Source organism: Cucurbita pepo, chromosome 8 (assembly GCF_057944985.1).
Source record: "Cucurbita pepo subsp. pepo isolate OVF chromosome 8, ASM5794498v1, whole genome shotgun sequence".
Classification (NCBI taxonomy): domain Eukaryota; kingdom Viridiplantae; phylum Streptophyta; class Magnoliopsida; order Cucurbitales; family Cucurbitaceae; genus Cucurbita; species Cucurbita pepo.
In genome coordinates, this window is record NC_141805.1 from 1,927,974 (window position 1) to 1,949,796 (window position 21,823).

Genomic DNA, 21,823 nt, shown 5'->3' on the forward strand with positions numbered 1-21,823 from the left:
CGCGCGAAGAGTGAGAGTGGTGGTGGGAGTGAAAGAGAGTAGGCCACGTGGCAAATAGGAAGTAGATTAATAATAAAAAAGGAAAGGGAAAAATAGGAGAGAGAGAAATAAAACAAAAGTATTTTGGGGGAGTGAGAAAGACGTTTATAAGCAGAAGGGCGTCTAAGTTCTCTTCATGTAAGAGCCTGTGGGCCCCACTCCTTCTCTCTCTCTCTTTCCTTTTTTTTTTTTTAAATAAATAAATTATTTATTTTTCCTGCTCGTTTCCGAAACAACGGCGCACGCAGTCTGCGTTTTTCTCCAATGTTCTTCACTTCTCTCTCTACAAAAACGTGTTTACTCTGTGTTTGAATTTTCAAGGGCAGGGAGAGAGAAAGGGCATCACAGAACCAGTTCGCGAATCACAAAGAGAAGAGTGTAGCCTTCTTTCTTCTCGTTAGTTTTTGATTTTTTCCTCTTCCTTTCTTGTTTGTTTCCCCCCTCTTTTTTCGAGTATGATTTCTGTAAGCTACCTATAAGGATTAGAGCGCACCTCTGTCCACTAAAGAAGATCTGGTTTCGATTCTCTCCGATTTTCTTGCTCTCTTCTTGTTTTTATTCTTCAATCGCCTTCTTACTGCTGGGTTTCGATTCGAATCCTGTTTTTCTTTCTGGTTTTCAATCTTATTCCGGGAGGATTTCTTGTTTTGTTTTGTTTTGTTTTTTTTCCCTGTTTTTGCTCTGAGGAACAAGAGGTGTTCTGGGATTGATTGATTGATTGATTGATTGATTGATTTGGGTTTCTGTTTGGTGGGTTTGTGTTTAAATGGGCGAAACGCGGAATGGATTGGATTAATGGATGAGGGACATCGGATTGTGAAGCGTTTGAGATCTTTGCATATGGTGGAATGCTAAGATCTGGAGCTGGATGTGAATGGAATCTGATGTATTGGCGACTTGTTGGTTTTCCCTCTTCAGGTTTGGTGTTCTTCTTTCTCTATTTTGCGTTTTAATCGATTATGCTTCTTTGATCTTAGCGGGGTTGGTTAGGTTTGGTTTAGGTTTCAATTTCTTGATAATGCTGTTGATTTTTGATCGGTGAAGTTTGAATCGGGTTGATATGCTTTCTCTGTGCTGATGCGTGTGTTCTTGTTATAGTTGAGGCGGCCATTGGGGTTTGAGTGTCTCGAATTTTGGGCTTAAATGGATTGAAGAAACTTGGGTTTTGGATGCAATGTTCAAGGCATTGCCATCTGGGTTTCTGATTTTGTTATTATTGGTATCTGTTTCTGCTACCGACAACGGATTTCCGCGATGTAATTGCGACGATGAGGGTAGTTTATGGAGCATCGAGAGCATTTTGGAGTGTCAGCGTGTGAGTGATTTCTTGATTGCTGTGGCTTACTTCTCCATCCCTATTGAACTTCTTTACTTCGTTAGCTGCTCCAATGTACCCTTCAAATGGGTTCTGTTTCAGTTCATTTCCTTCATTGTTCTATGTGGTTTGACCCATTTGCTCAATGGCTGGACTTATGGCCCTCACTCCTTCCAGTTAATGCTAGCTCTCACTGTCTTCAAAATCCTCACAGCTCTGGTTTCTTGTGCTACTGCTATTACCCTCATCACTCTCATTCCTTTGCTTCTCAAGGTGAAGGTAAGGGAGTTTATGTTGAAGAAGAAGACATGGGATCTCGGCATCGAAGTTGGGATGATAATGAGGCAGAACGAAGCTGGCTTACACGTTCGGATGCTTACTCAAGAGATCCGCAAGTCGCTTGATCGACATACCATACTTTACACGACCATGTATGAGCTTTCTCAAACTTTGGGTTTGCATTACTGTGCTGTTTGGATGCCTAATGAGAGCAAGACAGTCATGAATTTGACTCATGAGTTGAAGGATAGGAGCTTCTCAGATGGTTATAATGTCTCTATACCGATTAGTGATTCCGATGTCATTAGAATCAAGGGTAGCGATGGGGTTAACATTCTTGGACCAAATTCAGCTCTTGTTGTTGCTAACTGTGGCGAGTCTGATCAACGGGGACCTGCAGCAGCGATTAGAATGCCGATGCTACGTGTTTCGAATTTTAAAGGAGGAACTCCTGAGATTGTTCCGACTTACTATGCAATTTTGGTTTTGGTTCTCCCTGGTGGACAGCCTAGATCTTGGAACAACCAGGAACTTGAGATAATTAAGGTTGTTGCTGACCAGGTGGCTGTAGCTCTCTCCCATGCCGCCCTTCTCGAAGAGTCCCAGCTCATGAGGGAGAAACTGGCCGAACAAAACCGAGCGCTGCAGCAGGCTAAGATGAAAGCTATGATGGCAAGCCAAGCTAGGCAATCCTTTCAGATGGTAATGAGTGATGGTATGAGGAGACCTATGCACTCCATCTTGGGTTTGCTTTCGATGCTGCAGAACGAGAATGTTAACGACGACCAACAAATTATCCTTGATGCAATGGCGAGGACTGGTAATGTTGTATCGACATTGATAGATGATGTTATGGACGATTCGATTAAGGATAGTGCAAGATTTCCTTTGGAATTGGAGATGAGATCTTTCAGGTTACATTCAATGATAAAGGAGGCAGGTTGTCTTGCCAAGTGCTTGTGTACTTATAAGGGCTTTGGTTTTGCGTTCGAGGTTCAGAGATCTCTGCCCGATCACGTCATGGGCGACGAGAGAAGGGTTTTTCAGGTGATTTTACATATGGTAGGGAGCCTCTTAAATGACATCAACCAGGGAGGAGGATATGCTTTGTTTCGGGTTGTCGCTGAGAGCGGAAGTCAGGGAAGGAACGACCAAAGATGGGGTAACTGGAGACAAAACTCTTCTGATGGGGATGCATATATCAGATTTGAGATTGGGATAAACAAGAGTAACTCTCAATCCGAGGGCGGCTCTATTCCTAACGTGGTATCTGGGGATTGGAGATACGCTAGCGGGGACGGAGCCGAGGAACGCTTGAGCTTTACCATCTGCAAGAAGCTCGTTAAGGTGAGAGATATGTTTAGGTTCGAGTTCTTTTATATGAATATCTCATATTTACCAACTTTTGCTATTCCAATTAGAAGTTTTGTGTAAGTTTTGGTTCAAGTTCTTATATTTCCTCGGTTGTTTATGGTTTTATCACTGGCAGTTGATGCAAGGGAATATATGGGTAATCCCAAATCCTCAAGGCTTTACACGAAGCATGGCACTCGTTCTTCGTTTTCAACTCCGACCCTCGATAGCAGTGGCCATACCGGAGTCTGGAGAATCATATGAACATCCACACTCCAACTCCATCTTCAGAGGCTTGCAAGTTCTTTTAGCTGATGCCGACGACATGAACAGAGCTGTGACACGAAAACTGCTCGAGAAGTTGGGCTGCAACGTGACTGCTGTTTCTTCTGGATATGAATGTCTAACAGCCATGGCACCTGCCAGTGCCTCAATCCAAGTGGTGCTCTTGGATCTTTACATGCCAGAAATAGATGGCTTCGAAGTTACGTCGAGGATCCGAAAGTTTCGAAGCCAGAATTACAGACCAGTGATCATTGCATTAACTGCAAGCGCAGGTGAAGACTTGTGGGAAAAATGTGTTCAGACTGGCATGAACGGTCTCATTCGAAAGCCAGTTCAGTTGCAAGGAATCACCACCGAGCTTCGTCGTGCTCTGCTGCAAACGAACAAGGTCGTTTGAGATCAAAAAATGGCTTCTGCCCAGAGAGGAACGACACACGAAGAACTCGAAAAAAATATTCCAGAATTTGACAGTGAAAATGGTATACAATAGTTGTTGTTGCCCCAACCCCCCCTTCTCCTTTAATTCTTTCTAACACGGAGGGAGGGAAAGAAGAATGGCTGCTTCCATTATTCTTTCTTATATCTTGTCATAGTTTTGACTTAGGTCGAAAGATATCGAATCAATTCCATGAACTGAACTGAATAAATGTTCTATCAAGTCGAGTAGGTCTCTTTGGGTTTGATTCTTAGAATCAAATTCTATTATTTGTGATTTGATTGTTGATCATAATTAATTATGTGATACACGTTATGTAAATTTAGTGCCATTCTTGAATCGTTATTCAAAGTCCATTTTGACCATACTAGCGTAGGTCAGCCTACCAAACTCATTTATGTATCTTGAAGTTCATGAAACTATCGACTTTTAAATGATAATTAATATTTTATCTATCTTTCATACATATTTAGTACTCGAACACTATCTTTCGATAGCCAACAGTGATGTGAGAGAGAGAGGTTTAGAGTGAGAAAATGGTTTAAAAAAATAAACAAATAAATAAAAAAAGAAAGATGATATTGTTTGGATAATGGGTTATTGTTTTGTTGGTTGTGGAAAGCATGCATGAAGGTGTTACGTACATGGACTCTTTGTTTCAACGTCAAGAAAAATAAATAAATAAATAAATAAATAAATAAATAATTGTTTTTGGTTATCCCTGCAACTGGCCCCACCATGCCACCTCACCTTTTGGGCTGCGTTTGTGGGCCTTAGGGTTTATAAAATATGAAAAATTTAAAATTTTGTGAAAGAGATGGGTTTGGTTGTCAACATTATGTCATGGGTTTATTAATTATGGTACACTACAACCAATCCATCACTCTCACTCAATCCTACCCACTCTCTCTCGATATTCTCTCCAGATAGCTCAACTTTGCACAACATATAGAGAATGACTCCAAATAACTTATAGAATTTTCTTTGACGATCTCATCATAGCTTGAATTTAAGCGACTAAAACTCACAGTAACTTCTTCATTGGACCTTGAGTTATGAAAATTCCTTGGTATTGGTTCATGTCACCACATCATATATACATTAAAAGACATCTCTAATATATCAGAATTCATCCTCACATATGAATAAGAAAATATGTTACTAATACAACTTGAAAATCATCGCGAAGCTTATCTAAAATTTCATTTCATTTCATTTTTATTAGTCTATATTTCATTATCTAATAATAATACTATTAAAAAAAAAAAAAAAAAAAAAAAACATCATTCGTTTAACTATTTTTTAAATTGGTTTACTAAAAATCAGTCATTAATCTAGTTGCCTAGTAAGATATGAAACGAAAACCAAAATGGTGTTAAAGAGCTGATAGACAGGCCCACTGGGCTTTAAGGCCTTTTAGAAGTAGGAATATGGGCTGAATCATTATAGTGTTAAAGAGATGATAGACAGGCCCACTGGGCTTTAAGGCCTTTTAGAAGTAGGAATATGGGCTGAATCATTATGGTGTTAAAGAGATGATAGACAGGCCCACTGGGCTTTAAGGCCTTTTTGAAGTAGGAATATGGGCTGAATCATTATGGTGTTAAAGAGATGATAGACAGGCCCACTGGGCTTTAAGGCCTTTTTGAAGAAGGAATATGGGCTGAATTGTTTTTTTTATTTATTTTAATTTTCATAAAATAATAATAATAAGAATAATAATTTAGGTTTGCAGGAGGGAGAAAGGGAGTTAGACAGACAGCTTTGTCACGTGGGAAAAAGAAGACAAAAAAGAGAGTGGAGAGAGGCACACGTGGGAAATGACGTATGTGTCGGGAATTTGATTTAACGGGTGTTTGTCGTTTGTGGAAGAAGGGGAACAGAGCGAGAAAGAGGCACACAGGATTGAGTTAAAAAAAAAAGACATTTTTTTTGGGGCAAAAACAGCAAAGATTACAGATTTGGATACTCATCTCCATTAACTTCAATGGAAAACATCCATTTTTTTTAGCATCATTTTTTTGTCAAATCAAATATCCTTTCCCATTCCTCCCCACTTTTCCAGTAGGGTATTGCTTCATACTTCTTCCTCTACTTCCAAATCATTCTTCATAACCTCGTCGTTTACAACTACGAGTACTAAAAGATCAATTATATTGAATTTCTCTATCTTCTCATCGATTTCATATTATCTACGACCTCATTTAATTTTGCTTTAGATGTTATTGAAAAACCCTTTATATTGAGCAATTTCGTAAGAACTTATCTGTTTTTAACTTATGTGAGATTTTGTTCGTATCTCTAGTATTGACTTGTAAATCCTTTCGAAATTTTAGGGTTAGAAATAGGTGACGTGTACTCCATGATAAACGAAACGAAGCTTGTTTGGGAAACTACTCTCTCTCTCTATTCTTGAGAAAAAGATAGAGTTATTCTTAATCATAGTTGGAAAGGTAGATTAGGATAATACATTTTCTTTCATGTCTCTATAATAATATAATATCATACGAGTCTCTTCACATCTTTTACCTATAATAGTTGAACTCTATTTAAGATGCCTTGCATCAGTAAACGTGTAATGGCTCAAACTTATCGATAGCAGATATTATCCTCTTTTAAGTTTTTTCTTTTGAGTTTCACCTTCTTAAGGTTTTTAAGACGCGTCTACTAGGGAGAGGTTTCCACCTCTTTATAAAAAAAATGGTTTGTTTCACTTTTCAACGGATGTGACATCTCACAATCCACCCTCTTTTGGTTCCTAGTGTCTTCACTAACACTCGTTTTCCTCTCCAATCAATGTCGTTCCCTTCTTCAGTCGATGTGAGATCTCACAATCCACCCCTCTTTAGGGTTCAACATCCTCGCTAACACTCGTTCCCCTCTCCAATCAATGTCGTTTCCCTCTCCAATTGATGTGAGATCTCACAATTCACTCCCTTCCGCCTTAGCATCCTTGCTGGCACCCGTTCCTCTCTCTAATCAATGTGGGATCTCACAATCCGCCCCTCTTCGAGGGCTAGCGTCCTCACTGACACTCATTCCCCTCTCGAATCGACGTGGGGTCTCACAATCCACCCCTTTCAGGGCCCAACGTCCTCGCTGACACTTGTTTCCTCTCTCCAATCAGTGTAGAATCTCACAAAAAAGTCAAATACAAACTAGAATTTCGGAACTCAAGATCAAAATAAAAGTAGTAGGTTCAAAATCATGGGAACTTGGTGTATAAAATGCAAAGAAATGAGGAAGAGGAGAAGGAAAAGGGAAGAAGAAAGTTAGGTTAAATAAAGAAGAAAGTATATAAAAAAAAGGTGATGTGTAGAGCATGATTAAGCATAGAAGATTGATTGATACCACTAAGTTTGATGGGTAAGGGAAAAGCTCAAACATTTTGTATGGATTGGATGGTGCTGCCTGCCCCACTTTCCACACCATTCCTCTCTCTATGCTTCATTAATTAATTTTGTTCTTGGTTTAGTGGGTAAGATTCCCCTTTCATAACCCTTTTTTAATCAATTCTCTTCCCAAATTGAGTTTTTAAGTTCATATTATTGATGCCAATGTCTTTATGGGTCTTTCTTCATCTCTACCCCATAACCCATCTTTAATGGGAATACTTCTTCTTTCCCACCTTCAACATCTTGAACATAGTGAAACTTCAATGAGTGGATAGGGAATACCATCTCTCTCTTGCTTTCAAACCCTAAACCCTAATATCAAACACACTATCTCGTTATGCGATCGAGTAAGTAGCTCGATGAACGAATGAATTAGGTTAAATTGAAAAGTGGGTCAATTATACTTTTAGAAAATTTTATTGTTTAAACAAATGATAGGCATTGATGTCATGCCACGTTTGATCTTATTTTAAATGTAATGATGTATAATCGAAATTAATCTCAAATTCTAAGAGATTTTGAATATTTTAGTCTCCAAACAAACAATTTTTTAATTATTTTAAACAAACATGTTGGGAAATTGAAATAAAAAAAAACATAAAATCACAATAAATAAAAAATTTCTCTAATGATTACTCTTGATTTGGGGGAAATGGATGGTACAACAATGAAGCTTAATTAAAAGATTTGGTAAAGGTAATGAGCTCATCAATATAATTATAATATACATTAAACCCTAATTGGTAATATAATATTTTAACTTTTTATAATAATTCAAAACTTTATAATGACTTAATTAACTCTTACATAGTTTCTTAATGGTTATAATTAATCTCCCAAATCCTTCAAATTTTTTAATATAACATCTTTAAATTTATATTTTATGTAATGTTCTCGTTGACAACGTTATGAACTAAACAGAGTGATTAAGTGACTAAAAGAAATTTAATAATTACATATAACTGAGTTTTTTCGAGTTTCAAAAAGCTAAAAACACTGAAACAAGTTTTTGAGGCAATAATTGAACTAATTGAACCCTTCAAATGATTTACAAATCTGGAATCAAATTGTGATTAGAATAACTAATACACCATAAGATAAGATTAGCACCATAATGAGAGGAGAAATAAGAACAAAAAACAATATAATTGAAAAGACAAGCGAATTATCTTGTTTGTTTATTAATCCCAACCAGAAAAGAAAAAAAAAAAAAAAAAAAACATTCTCCTTTTTTTTTTTTTTGGTCTCATCAATCCTAATAATCAGTATAACGTTCTTGTTCTCATAATTTAAGATTTCAATACGGCGGTCGGACGTAAGCATAGCCGTCGTGGCCGAGCTGAACGCCGTTGGGCATCATGTCGGGCAGTAAATTATACAACGGCAAAGTGGGATCCGGCATCCCAGTTGGCATCTGCCCACCGCCTCTAATTTCCTGTGGTGGGCTTGTAGCGCCGCCGTGTGAGGCGGATCCACTGCCAATTTCATGATCCTCCGGATCTTCAAGAGGCAACCTTTCATAAGTGGCATTAGAAAAAGTAGCAGCAATTACCATAATAGGACCGGCCGCCACAAGCGACCCAACAACGCTCCCGCCGACAACCTGCCCCTGACCGCCCGACAAGTAAACGGTCAGCCCGGTGGATCCGGGTGGGGCTGGACCGGGTAAAAACGCGCCGGTTAAAGAGAGAATCTCAAACCTTCCTTGGAGTGGCATTACCGAACCGGGAGAAGTAGGCTGACGTAACGTGACGTTAGCGACCAAGCCGGTTGCACTGAGGACACAGACGCCACGCTGGCGCTTCCGAGCGAATTGGGCGATTGAATCCGCCACGTCAGATCCGGCAGCCACCTCTAGAACGTAGCTCCGAAGGGCGTTGGGACTGTCACGTGTGACGAAGATGGGTGGTTTTGGTTTGTTTTTAGATCCAGGTGGACGCCCTCTTGGTCTCCGGTTTCCGGTCTCCACAGCACCTTCTTTCGGCTCATCACGGTTGTTGTCATCATCGTCGTCCTCTCGGCTTCCGCTTCCTCCGCCGCTGTTTTCATCGCTTTGTTTGAAGATTGGTGAGTTGACCGCCGCCGGGTGATGATGATCGAGCCCCGGCAGCCCCACCTGCGTGGTCCACCAAGGATTCGCCAGACCTAAAATTTAATTAAACTCCTCCAAAATTAAAAAAAAAAAAAAAAAAGGTGCAATCTTGAAATGAATTGGATCAATGAAATTGATCTGTGGAGAGGGTTTTGAGGGAAAAGGAGAGAGACCCTTTTGTTAATTTAGAGAGAGAAGAAAAACCCATATTTTAGTTTTGGAGAAAGATGAGAAATTTAGGAAGAGATGCAAAGAGGAAAACCCTTTGCACCTGTTGTTGTTGCAGTAATGGAATGGAGGGAATCAAAGCGCAAATACAGAAGAATAAACCCAGAGATGGGGAAGCACTAAGTAATGGGGTCAAACACTCAACTCTCTATTTTTTTTATTTTTTTTTTTATTTTTTTTAAAATTGGAGGGCATATGAAGATTATTAAATTATACCCAGAAAAAAAAAATGTATTTTTTGTGGAAATTTTGTTGTAGAAGAACCAAACAAAATGAATTATTTGATTAATTGTTTTTTATTTTTATTTTTATTTTTTATAATATAGGGTGATCGGCTCTGCTTTTAGGGGTTCTTGGAAATTAGGGTTTGGTGGGTTTGGGTGGCGTGCGCGTGGGAAGGGGTGGCCTCACCACTTCTGTCTCGAGAAGTGGGAATGGTGACAGGAAAATGGTATGGGCCTTAACACGAGCCCATTCTATTCTAATTGGGCTTTTATTTTCCTTTTGTTTCTCTTGTATTCTCTCCACCATTTTAGACTTTTCCTTTTTCAAGATCTCAAATGAGTTGAGTTGTTCCTCCTCCTTCTATAGTCATTAATGGAAGGGCTAATTCTTCTTTTATAGTCACTCTTCATCTGAATTCTCTTTATCTCCATTTTTTATTATGCTTTCCCATATTCTTTGTCCGTCCTTTCAGTATGATATCCAAAATTTTCAAGCGAACAGTTGCTTTTCTATAAACGATACCAATTATGTAGAAAACAATGTATTTGGCCTTTACATAACGACAACACTAAAAATAGAGAGATAATTTATTGGTGGGTAACCTAATTTTCTAACTTTTTTTTGGTCGTTCCTGAAAAGCTAATAAATTATTCTCAACAGAAAGTATATCCCATTGTATACAATATTCTCAACAATTCTATCCAATACTTATCTAACCATTTTATTACTTTTCACCTTTTGAAGTCATATTAAAATTAAAATTGCTCCTTTAAATCGATAGATATGTGGACCAAAACAATAATCATCTAATATTGTTCGAATTATTACCTCTTTTCTTTGAAGTTATATTTAGATCATGAATATAAAAGTTACCATTAATGCATCATGGAAGGTTAAACCTTTTTAGAAAGCAAATTTGGAAAATGGAGTAAAAAACATTTATATTTTTTTTTAAGAAAATGACTAAATTTCTTTAATGGTAGGTATTTTAGGTTCATATTTAAAATTATTTAAACTTAACGTGATCGATCGTGATCGTGATGAATCTTCTCGGTAGTAAAAAATCATTTTAAAAAAATATCCGTACATAAAAATGCGTGCCCATTTCCCATCCTTCTTATTTATTAAGAGCACAACACGAATTGAAGCAGCTTATTGAAGAACCATGTGCACACTTGAGAGGCGTGGTGATCTCTTCATCGTCACCCTCACCGGCGACGACGAGCACTGGATCGGACCACCCTTGATTTCCTCCTTCCTCTCTCTTCTCACCCAAATCAACTCCCAAGCCACTCCCGGTTCCGTTCTGATCACCACCTCCCATGGCCGCTTCTTCTCCAATGGCTTCCACCTTCCCTGGGCTCAATCCGCTGCCTCCAAATCCGCCGCTAAAGACCGCATACTCCACATGGTTCATATCTTCAAGCCTGTCGTCGCCGCCCTTCTCTCTCTCCCCATGCCCACCATCGCCGCTGTCTCCGGCCATGCCGCCGCCGCCGGTTTTGCTCTCGCTCTTAGCCATGATTACGTCCTGATGAGGCGCGATAGAGGCGTGCTCTACATGAGCGAGGTCAGTTAACCAAATCATAATTCATAAACTTTCTTATACAAATAAACGTAATATTTATTTTAATCCAAATATGTTGAAAAAATTCTTCAATTAAACTAAATGCAAAATAAGATTTAAAGGTAATATGACCATAAGTTACAATAATTTGAAATATTAAATAATAACAAAGTAAATTATCATTCATAAACACATTTATATAAATCAAAACAATTAAAAATTGAGAATAAAATATCTAATTATTAGACACAAATTTAAAAATGGGAGGACTAAAACTCGTAATTTATTATTCATGACAGATTGACTTGGGTTTTACGTTGCCCGATTACTTTGCGGCATTGATGAGGTCGAAGATCGGGTCAGCCTCGGTTCGTCGAGACGTGCTGCTGGCAGGGATGAAGGTGAATGGTGAAACAGCAGTGAAGTTGGGAATCACAGATGCAGCACACGACGGCGGGGAGGCACTGATGGAGGCGGCGGTGGCGATGGGGGAGAAGTTGGCAAAGAGGAAGTGGGAAGGAGAAGCTTACGCGGAGATTAGGAAGAGTCTGTATCCTGAAATGTCTCCGTTACTTAATGAACTGAGTGGAAAGCTGTAAAGAGGTGAAGAAGTAATGTAAAGGAAGTATTTGTACTCGATGTGTCATTCAATTTCATTATCATCAGTCTCCCAACTGAGCTATGAGCTATCCCACATTCTCGATTCGAGGGTTTTGGTGACTCCATAAACAATATATTACTTCAGCAAAATGATAAAATAAAGTTCTCTCCATTCCAGAATCTGAGCCCAATATTCACTAAATTTATACGATGAAATAAAATCATAAAGATCATACTAAAAGAAAGAACTGAGAAGCACAAGAAACTAAACTAACATCATTTATGTACATATTTGCCCAAATGCTGAGAAGTTTGTGCTAGAAGTAGCAAATAGCAGAAACAGACCTTTTAGGAGTTCATATAGCACATCGCTTGTGCTTGAAGATAATAAGAATCCTTGTATTTTCTGCCACTTGCAACAAAAATTCCGCTGTTAATCCAGTCTTCACGATGTATCCAAGCATCCCGCCCAAAATCAAGCACTCCAATAATCTGTCACATCGTTATCATATACTATTATTCTAATGGATTTGAATCTTCAAGAAAAATGTTAAGAATGATAGCTTGTAAACTCTGCTGCAGCTAAAGATAATTTCACTATGTATTATTCCTTTATTCGAGAAGGGAAATTGTGTCGAGGATTGTTGGGAGATGAGTCTCACATCGGCTAATTAAAGGGAAAAGACAAAATAAATTAATAATAATAAATGTGAATAGTCGTCTTTTAATGGCATTCAACTTACCGCTCCGCCTTTCCATGATGCAAAAGAAGGGTTTGTTCTTGATTGCAACACCTATTTGGAACACATTGTTCAGTCATATAATAAGTTTAAAGTGGACAAGAACTTATAGAGGGTCATTGATAATCTAATATTAATGTGGTACTAAATTCAAATAATTTCCAAGTTCGATTATCTAGACGTAAGGAAATGACTTGTGTTATATGCAATCTAACCTCAACAGTATCTATCGCTTCATTACAAGGAATTGCATGCAAGACTCTGCAAAGGGAAACAAAGAAACATATACAAGAGCGTTAGAATATCAAGCACAAGTAGATCACTCCCAAAGAGTACTTCAGACACTGAGATGACAAGGATGAAGATATACTGCCATTAACCTATGTTCCTAGAATGAACCTTTCTATGCATTTGTCCACATCCATAAAGTGAAAACCCTATCCAACTGCAATAGTATCAGTGCTCCACAAGTTTGGAATGTTAAACGGTTGCAAAAGGAATTCAGCCAAACATTTTTATGAGATGGTACTTAAATTGAGAGCTTGATGGGCTGAATGGACAATCATTCAACCCTGAATTTATATATTTTATATTACTAAGGTTGATAAATCCCTCCCAAGTTCAAAATTATCCAGAAACAAATTTCCATCTGTTGTCTGGAACTCAAATGACGTTCTTTGTGCTTATTTGCACAATCAATAAAGGAATATAAAGAAAAATTGAAACAACATATGCTCTTGAAGCTTAAGACAACAACAAACCTTTCCTCCATTGCAGGAACAAGACCCCTTGTCAAAGCCACCCCACCAACCTAAAGTCCAAAACAATATTATTTCCTCTGTCCATATCAAATATATGGAATTTGCACTTTGTACACTTCAACTGAAATTCAAAACTTCATGAAAAAGAAACTTACTAACTGTATGCTTAAGAACAGTTTCCTCTGGAGGTCAATCCGCCCTGTTCAGTAATCAAGGAGCTTAGCCATTAAAATCTCACATTCTGGTAGGAAAAAAAAAATGCCCAAGGCTTGCCGTATACCTGTTGAGAGGATGCTGCTGGTGATAGCTTCAGCAAGACCAACGTTCTCTTCTTTCTTTGGTTTAGTTGCATAAACTGGGTAGCTATCCCACATAGGGAAATTAACGTTAACGCCAGGATATACATTATCGGGTAAATCAGGTCTTCTGGAGTACTCTGTATGCCATGTCTCTTCCAGCATATCCTCATGGTCATGAAACCTAAAAATATCATCACTAAATTTTCAGAATAGTCGTCATACAGCTATGCTTTGATATGAAAACTAGTTGAAAATGATTATCAGTTACTGACCATGCACGGGGTGGTGGTGGATACACATCTGGAACCAACAGCATTGGGAAGAACAAACCCATAGGTGGTACCTGGGGGGGGCATAATGATAAATGATTTTTCTAATAGATGTTCGTGAAATGAAAAATGAATTCATTACGAAGGCCCACATTAAGCGCAGTCAGTCTTGTTTTATGAGAACCAGCAGGGGTGCCTTCTTCATACGAGTGAACTACAGCAACAGCATCGACCTCCCCTTCCTGTCAATTGGAACCAAATGATAAAAGGAAATCGATCTAAATACAAGGGCATCGATTAGAAACAACATCTGAAAAATACACGAAAATCCTCAAAAGATTAATTCACGAGCATAATGTATCTCAACTTTACAAAAATAAGCATTTTATTCAAATATTCCATCACTAAGTTTTAGACAACAGTATATCCTTGAAAAACAAATGACCAGCTCATAATATGGAACTGTAAACAACAAAAATGCATTAAAATCATTTTATATGTGATAATATAATTTCTTTAGTTATGGTCAATTTTCTTCTTTGACACAGCACCAGAAATTAATTGAAAATTAAGAGAAGGGTTATTTCAGACCGAAGCTTACATAGAAATCTTGTTTTAGAGGAATATTGAAACAGCATGGAGTCAGTGGGCAAAAACTATAAATCATTGTATCACAAATATAGCCCTTAACCATACATTCAAATGCAATATAAGAATTATGGTCCAACATCTTTTCAAAAAAAAATAATAAATAAATCAAGAAAGATAGAAAGCAGTCTAAAAAATTAGTAAACAAACAAATTTGCAAGAACCATTTCTAGAAAACACAACCAAACGGCAAACGGCATCCAAACATCCTCCAAGGACAAAATAATTATGAAAAGAAATGGGTTAATTTTCAAGAAAACAACAATTATTCAAACTCACCTTAATCTCACAGTAGAACTCTTTCAGTCTATTAAGCATCAGAAGATCAACAGGCTTCGACAAGATGTCAGTACGAATTGGTGGCCAAGTCTGATGATGCCTCTGAGTCCACAGAAGGCATCTAGATACGTCCTGAAAAAAAACCACTTAAATCAATTAACAAATAAAATAAAAAGATTTCATCACAGAGCACCGAGGGAAAGTTGCTAAATAATTAAGGCCTCATTCTGTATATTTTAATTTTTTTTTTCTGTTTTTTTAAAATTAAGCTTGTTTGCTCACAAATTTTTTCTTGAGTTTTTCACCTACCTTCAAAACACATTTCAATTTTAACCCAAATATCAAAAACAAAAACAAAATCAAAATTTTAAAATTACTTTTTTAGTCTTTAAAATTTGGCTTCAGTTTTTAAAAAGTACGTAATAAAGCAAGAAAATTAAATGTGAAAGTAGTGTTTTATAACCTTAGTTTTAAAAAATACAAACTGGTTACCAAATGGACCTAAACTTTTGTGTTCCCAGATTTTTGACACCATATTAATGATGACTTTCAACAAACAACGTAATTGTAGCAACTGAGAAACAACCCAACCTCTCCCCCGAAAGGCAAAGTCTTTGCTGTCGCAGGCAGAGCAACTCCATCCTAGACACCAAAAGATGAACAATTACAACAAGATCGCTGAATACTTAATACTTCAGGAAACACATCTACATTTCCAAACACAGACTAAATATTGTCTCTTAAAATATGAAAAACCAGTTACTTTTAAAAGTAAAAAAGAAGGTTAGAAAATACTGAATTTACCTCGACGCAAATAATTGTTGTCACCTGTGCTCCCATGTTAACAACACATGCTGAAGATAGTCCATTACCAAAAACTGCAGCAAGCCCTTCCTGCGACATCCAAAATTACGAAAATTGTCCATTTAACGAGGTAACCACTAACAAATAGAGAGAAAAATTAACCATGTGATGTACAGAATTGAAGGACAGAAAAATTCGAGTCAAAACATTCAGTTGTAGATCTTATTAAAAGCTTGGGTTTATTAATTACACCCATTTGATTTAGTTATTTTGCAAATCGTTTTCTTATTTCTTAAAAATGCTTTCAAATACTCCCATTTGCAAAATATAAAAACCATACCTTTCTATTAAACCTTAACCTTTATTTTTAACAAAATTGAATCACGTGGCTTATACCAACAATAACGTAGAGCATTATCCTATTAGAAAGGGTTCAAACGGACATGTTAGATCCCCTCTTTTTTGTAACAAGCAACATCTTGTATCTTGTACCAAGCATCATGCAAAGCACTGTTAGGTGATAACTACAGTCTTCTTCACTTCTTCATGATTAGAAAGCTTTTATGTCATTAGCTCCCCTCAGAAGGGTTTTGGTTTTTTCTTCCCCTTGCCCTTAGGCTGGTTTTTAGTTCTAATAAATACCCAGGTTTCTTATAAAAGAAAACAGTATTTCCACTCTAGGTTCACTATTCACCAAAAATGTCGCAGTCAAAGGCTTGGAAGATACATGAACTCTTGCATTTTTTTTCTATTGAAGAACCAAGATTTCATTGAGAAAAAGAAAAAAACATTGAAGAGTTACAAAAGATCAACTAGGCCAAAAGCAAGGGCCAAAGAAAAAAAATCGAGCCTACAAAAACAACAGCCCCCAAACGGAACCCAATAGAACCTAACAAAGAAAAGGGTTCTAGTCCAAAAGAATAAGATGCATTGAATAATTATAAAAGTCATCATAGATGCCCAAAGCACGACATTAAACCACGTTAAAGACCAATCCTCCTGTATGGATCCGCCCCCCCAAAAAAAAAACTATTATTTCTTTCAATCCATATACCCCTAAGAACTACAAAAATACCAGCCCTCATAACATCCTCCCCCTTCCTCTTAGAGGGATGTTGAAGAAGAACTTTCTTCATCATAAGAACACAATCCATGTTCTAGGCCAAACAGATCCCGAAAGCCTTGAACAAGCAGTTTCAAAATGAGACCTGCTTGTTGGTTTGTTTGTTTGTTTGATGCAACTTTGAAAGTGAAAGAGACTCTAGAAAACCACTCCCAGCATCAAATATGAATAATGACAACCTTTTTGCGATTGAATCTCCTAAAACTTCTAAAGCCCCTGAGTGAAAAGTTTTGGTGAATATTGAACTCTATAAATATAAGACTATAGTTGGAAGGAGTCAATTCTCAATATACAACGACACTAAGAAACTACAAGCATAAACGTTGTAGAATGCATACTACATAGTTTAAATGTCCGCATATTTGATAAAAACCATGCACTCACCTGATGAACCACTGCTGAACCAAACCGCAAATCTTGCAGTACCATAGTCAACATATCCTTTATTTCTGTTGGCACCATGTAAATTAGTTTTCTTTTTAAGTAATTATACGTGAAAGTTTTATTAAAGAGTACTGTCAAAAAAGCAAACCAAAGAACCACAGAGAAAACACACGCACACAAGCTCATGTGTTTAAAGTATCACAAAGAAACATGATAAGAAGTTGGATAACTTCAATAAAATCAAAAGTTCCCAAGAAAAATGACGAAAAAGAATTAAGCAGACTAGAGAAGTCACACTTAAAAATGTAAAATGTCAAAGTTTAACTATGTAAATCCAACAATTTAGATGGCGCAAAGTATGGTCAGGAATCCAAGACCAGCCAGTGACACTCAACTCTAAAATAATTTGATATATCTGCTCCATTACTTGTGCTAGGAAAAAAAATACATGAAATATCTGATAGAATATGGATTTCTTGCACAACAATTGATGCCTATTTTGTGAGTTTTATTCTTCGAGAAATCATTCAAATTTTGAAAAAACATATAATTTCCACGGTTAAATAATTTAGTCTAGTATTGGAAAAGAATAAAATCAGAAATGAATATGATTATACTTGAAATCTAAGAAAATTATGCCCACACACATGAAGAGGTATCATACACAAATCTATATATAACTATGAAAATGCTATAGTTTTCATAAATCAATATGGTGATAAATGCTGGTCATGGGCAAATAATGTGAATCTTCTCCAGCTCCAAACATATTTCCCATACCTGCTCCATTTACCAACTTTCCATCTAGAAATAACTGAGGCAAGTTTTCACTTAAGGTAAAATGGCTTTTGACAACAGCACAACATATAAAGTTAATTGGACGCTTAAATTCTATTTTATTTCTCGCCATTTCAAACCTTTCAAAAGTTCTGTTATACATCCAGAATTTTATAGGAAAAACTATTTTAGTCCTTCATGTTAATTTTATGTTAACCATTTAATAGAAATCTGGATCCACTTTGGGAGGTGGCACCCAACCCACTCTGGTAATAAATGGCAAAGATTAAAAATATTTTATGCAACATTGAGGTACTAAAATCAAACAAGAGAAACTTTAGGGACCATAAAATGACCTTAACTTGGGCAAAAGAGATTGAAGTTTGTTAAAAGATTCATTTCACCTTTTTCCTTAAGAAAGTCCTCGCCCACCTCAAGGTCTAGACTTTGGACACATCAAGTGTTTTCCTTATTAAGCTCACCCAAAGATTTCAACTTGCAACTTCTAAGTACGTTTTACTCAAAGACTATGACCCTTAGCCAATGGGGCCACCCATTAGAGCTAAAAACTTATTTCACTTGTCTTCATAATTTCTTGATTATCCAAGCAAGATTCACAAAATGATAAAACAGAAAAATCGTAGAGGTGAAAAGGGGTAATTCTTAGAAGTACCGCGGTTGTCAAATGTTTCTGGGACGACCAGAATAGCAGAATACAAGTTTCTTTCACTAAGAGGGATATGTAGTTTTTCTATCAAAATCCAGTCCCAAATAGCATGCAAGTCCTCAAGTACCTGAAATATACCAGATAAAACTTCAAAATAAAGTTTGAAGCATGTGAAAGCTTCAGTAAGCTATTTCCTTTCATCTAGAATCTGCACATTAAAATAATTCTGACGCACTGATATCATAATTACAGAAAATATCATAATTACCATTATCTTCCCCACAATCCTTGAAAACTAAACTTTTATCCAAGTGTGGTGGAATAAGTAGAATCGAAGTACACTTATGGATGTACATGTTGATTCAACTTAACTTTCCAAGACAATTCTTAAAAAAAAAAAAAAAAAGTAGAATAGACTATGTAACTTTCACCATTCATAAAACACAAGTTTTGGAAAGGAAGCTTATACTATAATACATCAAAACAATGCATTATAAAGAAACTACTGGCAAGAGATGCCCACATGAGACGGTACCTGTTGCATAGAGTAATGTTGTGAGATATTAAAGTGACCTCTGCGAATAGGCCGGTGTAGACAATATGGCTCAATGGGTGATATTTTAAGAGCATCCTCACCGCAAATAAACTGTCTATATTTGATTACACTGGGACTAAGCTCCTTGGAATCAGTCTCTACATGCTGGTCCAAAGACTGGCTCACATCCTTGGAGCTTGAACTTTCTGCAAAAACAAATTATGCAGGTTGCTGAAGAACATATGATGTGCTATCAAAATACATTACTGAATCAATGGTGGAGATGGCAAAAAGGAAGAATATCTGCATAAACCCAGAAAGAAAATTTTTAAAAGAAAAGCCAGATGCGTGCTACAAATCTGTCTTGCAATACATGTTACAGATCTGATGACAATGAAAAGTCAGATGCATGCTACAAACCCAGAAAGAAAAGTTTCAGGTTTTTTGGCATTCCAAATAAATATTAAGAAGTGTATGACACATCATAAAAACCTTCATGCCTTCTAATGGAATTTGAAAAGACACAGAAAGTTGACTAAACGATTATTACCCACAGTGACTGACGAGGTAGGGTCCCTCTCATGTACGTCAGTCCAAGTAAAGACAGTATCCCTCTTGCCATTATGATGTCCATCAATTCGTCCCATCTGTTGACCATTCACAGCAGAAGGAATAAACACATTGTTTGCCAGTAAATTGCACCTAATTAGTGCCCATGCTCCTCTTCGAGAATTATTTTAGCAACCATCTAGGGAGCTACTATCACATGTAGAATAGCTAAAATTTAGAAGGAAAGATAAAATAGAAGATGGGCATAAAAAGAACAATATTAAAAATTGAATGTCATGCAAGGAAACTTGTGATTGTGGATTGAAGAGGTGAAGTAATTTATCTTCTTGTAAGGTAAAGTTAAGCATATCAATATAATCAAAAAAGAAATTTCCAAATTCATCCTACCGTTGGGCAAACTCATGGCATAATAGATAGTTTCTTCAAATAAACAGACAACTTGATTCAGGTACATAGAACCTCACAACTCTCATCAGTCCAAAAAACTACTTGCTAATTTGCTATTCTGCTTACTGTAACAGTATGACTGTATGACACGCAAAAGAACCGCACAAGAATAGATGGTAAGTGAGATTAAAAAAGTGAACCAATGTGATCTTCTAATTATATTAGACAGGAAAATGATATGGTTAATGTTTCTATTTCCTAATGCAATTCCGTTGATCTAAATGAGCACAAAATAGTTTATAACGCATTTCTTCCGGTCCTTCAAACTACAGTACTACATTCTAAAGAGATGCAACATGAAAGCTCTCTTAATACCACAAATTGTGTATCATTGACATATTTACCCTGTCTCATATCTCTACGAAGGTATTTCACTCCAGTTCTATTTTCTTTTTTCTTTTTTTTTTCGGCGACGAGGTAATTGCTTTCATTCAGATGAATGAGCATCGTCACTTCACTGGCCCTTTTTAGAACATAATAGAAAACCAAAAAAGTACTTTCAACTTGCAAATAAACTACAGCCAGAGATAGTTATATTACTGCCATAATAAGCAACAGATCTTAATCAACTTCATTACCACTGAATGCAGATAACAGTGCCTACCTTACGCGGGAAAGAATTGTTAGCAACCTCTTCATCCAGAAACGGTATTTTTATCAACGAGGCAATCTAGAGACAGACAAAAATGAATAACCAATGAATGATATATTCCATAAATGTGTATACAAAGCAGAAATAATACTCACAACATCATACGCCCTCTCTCGCTCCATGTGCTGTGCAGTTGTAACTTGTGAATTAAGCATCTGAAACCCCAGAAACAAACATTTCCAGTAAATGTTGATTGAAATCACATCGATAATGTTGTAAACGTCTTAAAACGAGTACTAAACCTGATCTTGAACACTTCTCTTGGGAACTTGATTGGTATAACGAGCAATGCAATGAGGAATATTAAAAGGAGCATCCTGCGATGCAAGCCCAATCCTAATATTTGCAGATCCTTCCCATCCAAAAAAAGTACCATAACAATTAGAGTGAAAAACACATACATACATATGATTAGCGCAATGAAAATTTGAGTCTAGAAGCTGGAATTCGCGAGGATGAGAAGGAGAAGAAGAAGAAGCAGAAAACAAGTTCCTACAAGAGAGACGAATTTGCAGTACCTGGGTTTATCACTACCAAATTAGAACCTCGTTCGGAAATAAGTTGGGAAGGGACAACTGATTTTAGGTATTCCTGTTAGTGAGGAAACAAAGAAACAGTTCAGAAATGGTCGGAAGGAAGATGAAAATACAGAGCTCGGTTCTTTGCCCTTACCATGGCGATGGCGATGGCGATGGCGATGGTGATGGCGTTCGTCTATTTTGCAGTCTGCAGGACGCTGCAGCGTAGCCGAGCTGACCACACCCCAAATTGGCGCTAATTACAAACGTACGGCGACTCTCGCTGTTAACGCCGTAACCAGTTGCAAAATTATTATTTCTAATTAAAAATCAAATAATTAGACAGTTTTTTTTTTTTTTTCTTTTATCTTTCAAATTCAATCAGAAATTCAGAATTTATAATTTGGATAAATAAGTTTTTTTTTTTTTTCTGTTAAGTAATCCACGAGGCAAATTATTCTTAATTTTAGGTCATTCAATTTATTTTCCACAAAGAAAAATAGCAGTCAAATTTGTATATAAAGCTTATTTTTTTA

The 21,823-nt window shown here is 36.9% G+C and overlaps 4 protein-coding genes across 6 annotated transcripts; 2 read left to right on the forward strand and 2 right to left on the reverse strand.

Annotated features, from left to right (window-relative positions):
* Window positions 1-265: 265 nt before the first annotated feature.
* LOC111799991 (ethylene receptor 2) lies at window positions 266-4,028 on the forward strand. The gene is made up of 3 exons (XM_087126265.1): window positions 266-957; window positions 1,138-2,980; window positions 3,123-4,028. Exons 2-3 carry the CDS (start codon window positions 1,214-1,216, stop codon window positions 3,666-3,668), a joined length of 2,313 nt encoding a protein of 770 aa, XP_086982391.1. The 5' UTR covers window positions 266-957; window positions 1,138-1,213; the 3' UTR covers window positions 3,669-4,028.
* A 4,201-nt stretch (window positions 4,029-8,229) lies between these two features.
* Window positions 8,230-9,402, reverse strand: LOC111800059 (AT-hook motif nuclear-localized protein 20). Its single transcript, XM_023683639.2, has 2 exons — window positions 9,399-9,402; window positions 8,230-9,247 (listed from the first exon to the last, which is right to left on the reverse strand). Exons 1-2 carry the CDS (start codon window positions 9,400-9,402, stop codon window positions 8,400-8,402), a joined length of 852 nt encoding a protein of 283 aa, XP_023539407.2. The 3' UTR covers window positions 8,230-8,399.
* Window positions 9,403-10,797: 1,395 nt separating this feature from the next.
* LOC111800952 (enoyl-CoA delta isomerase 2, peroxisomal) lies at window positions 10,798-11,851 on the forward strand. Its single transcript, XM_023684889.2, has 2 exons — window positions 10,798-11,217; window positions 11,514-11,851. Exons 1-2 carry the CDS (start codon window positions 10,813-10,815, stop codon window positions 11,811-11,813), a joined length of 705 nt encoding a protein of 234 aa, XP_023540657.1. The 5' UTR covers window positions 10,798-10,812; the 3' UTR covers window positions 11,814-11,851.
* ARP9 (actin-related protein 9) lies at window positions 11,669-21,591 on the reverse strand. 3 transcript variants are annotated; one of them, XM_023684885.2, is made up of 21 exons: window positions 21,442-21,591; window positions 21,288-21,360; window positions 21,012-21,121; window positions 20,865-20,924; window positions 20,722-20,787; window positions 19,651-19,747; window positions 19,101-19,306; window positions 18,572-18,692; window positions 17,122-17,186; window positions 15,615-15,704; window positions 15,402-15,452; window positions 14,811-14,942; window positions 14,036-14,125; window positions 13,887-13,957; window positions 13,596-13,810; window positions 13,471-13,514; window positions 13,316-13,365; window positions 12,770-12,815; window positions 12,558-12,608; window positions 12,160-12,306; window positions 11,669-11,807 (listed from the first exon to the last, which is right to left on the reverse strand). In XM_023684885.2, the coding sequence occupies exons 1-20, from the start codon at window positions 21,442-21,444 to the stop codon at window positions 12,163-12,165; spliced, it is 1,785 nt and encodes a 594-aa protein (XP_023540653.1). In that variant the 5' UTR covers window positions 21,445-21,591; the 3' UTR covers window positions 11,669-11,807; window positions 12,160-12,162. The 3 variants fall into 3 exon arrangements, with proteins under 3 accessions (XP_023540653.1, XP_023540655.1, XP_023540652.1); XM_023684887.2 differs by lacking the exon at window positions 11,669-11,807 and having other exon boundaries at window positions 11,965-12,306; window positions 13,596-13,795; window positions 21,442-21,590; XM_023684884.2 differs by lacking the exon at window positions 11,669-11,807 and having other exon boundaries at window positions 11,965-12,306; window positions 21,442-21,590.
* Between the last annotated feature and the right edge of the window lie 232 nt (window positions 21,592-21,823).

Excerpts from the sequence above, each read along its gene's own strand:
- LOC111799991 (XM_087126265.1), top strand. The coding sequence starts at position 1,214 with ATGTTCAAGGCATTGCCATCTGGGTTTCTGATTTTGTTATTATTGGTA. Across the intron at positions 2,981-3,122 it reads TCTGCAAGAAGCTCGTTAAG|TTGATGCAAGGGAATATATG; the intron begins GTGAGAGATATG and ends TATCACTGGCAG.
- LOC111800952 (XM_023684889.2), top strand. The coding sequence starts at position 10,813 with ATGTGCACACTTGAGAGGCGTGGTGATCTCTTCATCGTCACCCTCACC. Across the intron at positions 11,218-11,513 it reads GCGTGCTCTACATGAGCGAG|ATTGACTTGGGTTTTACGTT; the intron begins GTCAGTTAACCA and ends TATTCATGACAG.
- ARP9 (XM_023684885.2), bottom strand. Across the intron at positions 18,693-19,100 it reads AACATTACTCTATGCAACAG|GTACTTGAGGACTTGCATGC; the intron begins GTACCGTCTCAT and ends GGTATATTTCAG. Across the intron at positions 13,811-13,886 it reads CCACCACCACCCCGTGCATG|TGATGATATTTTTAGGTTTC; the intron begins GTCAGTAACTGA and ends CTGAAAATTTAG.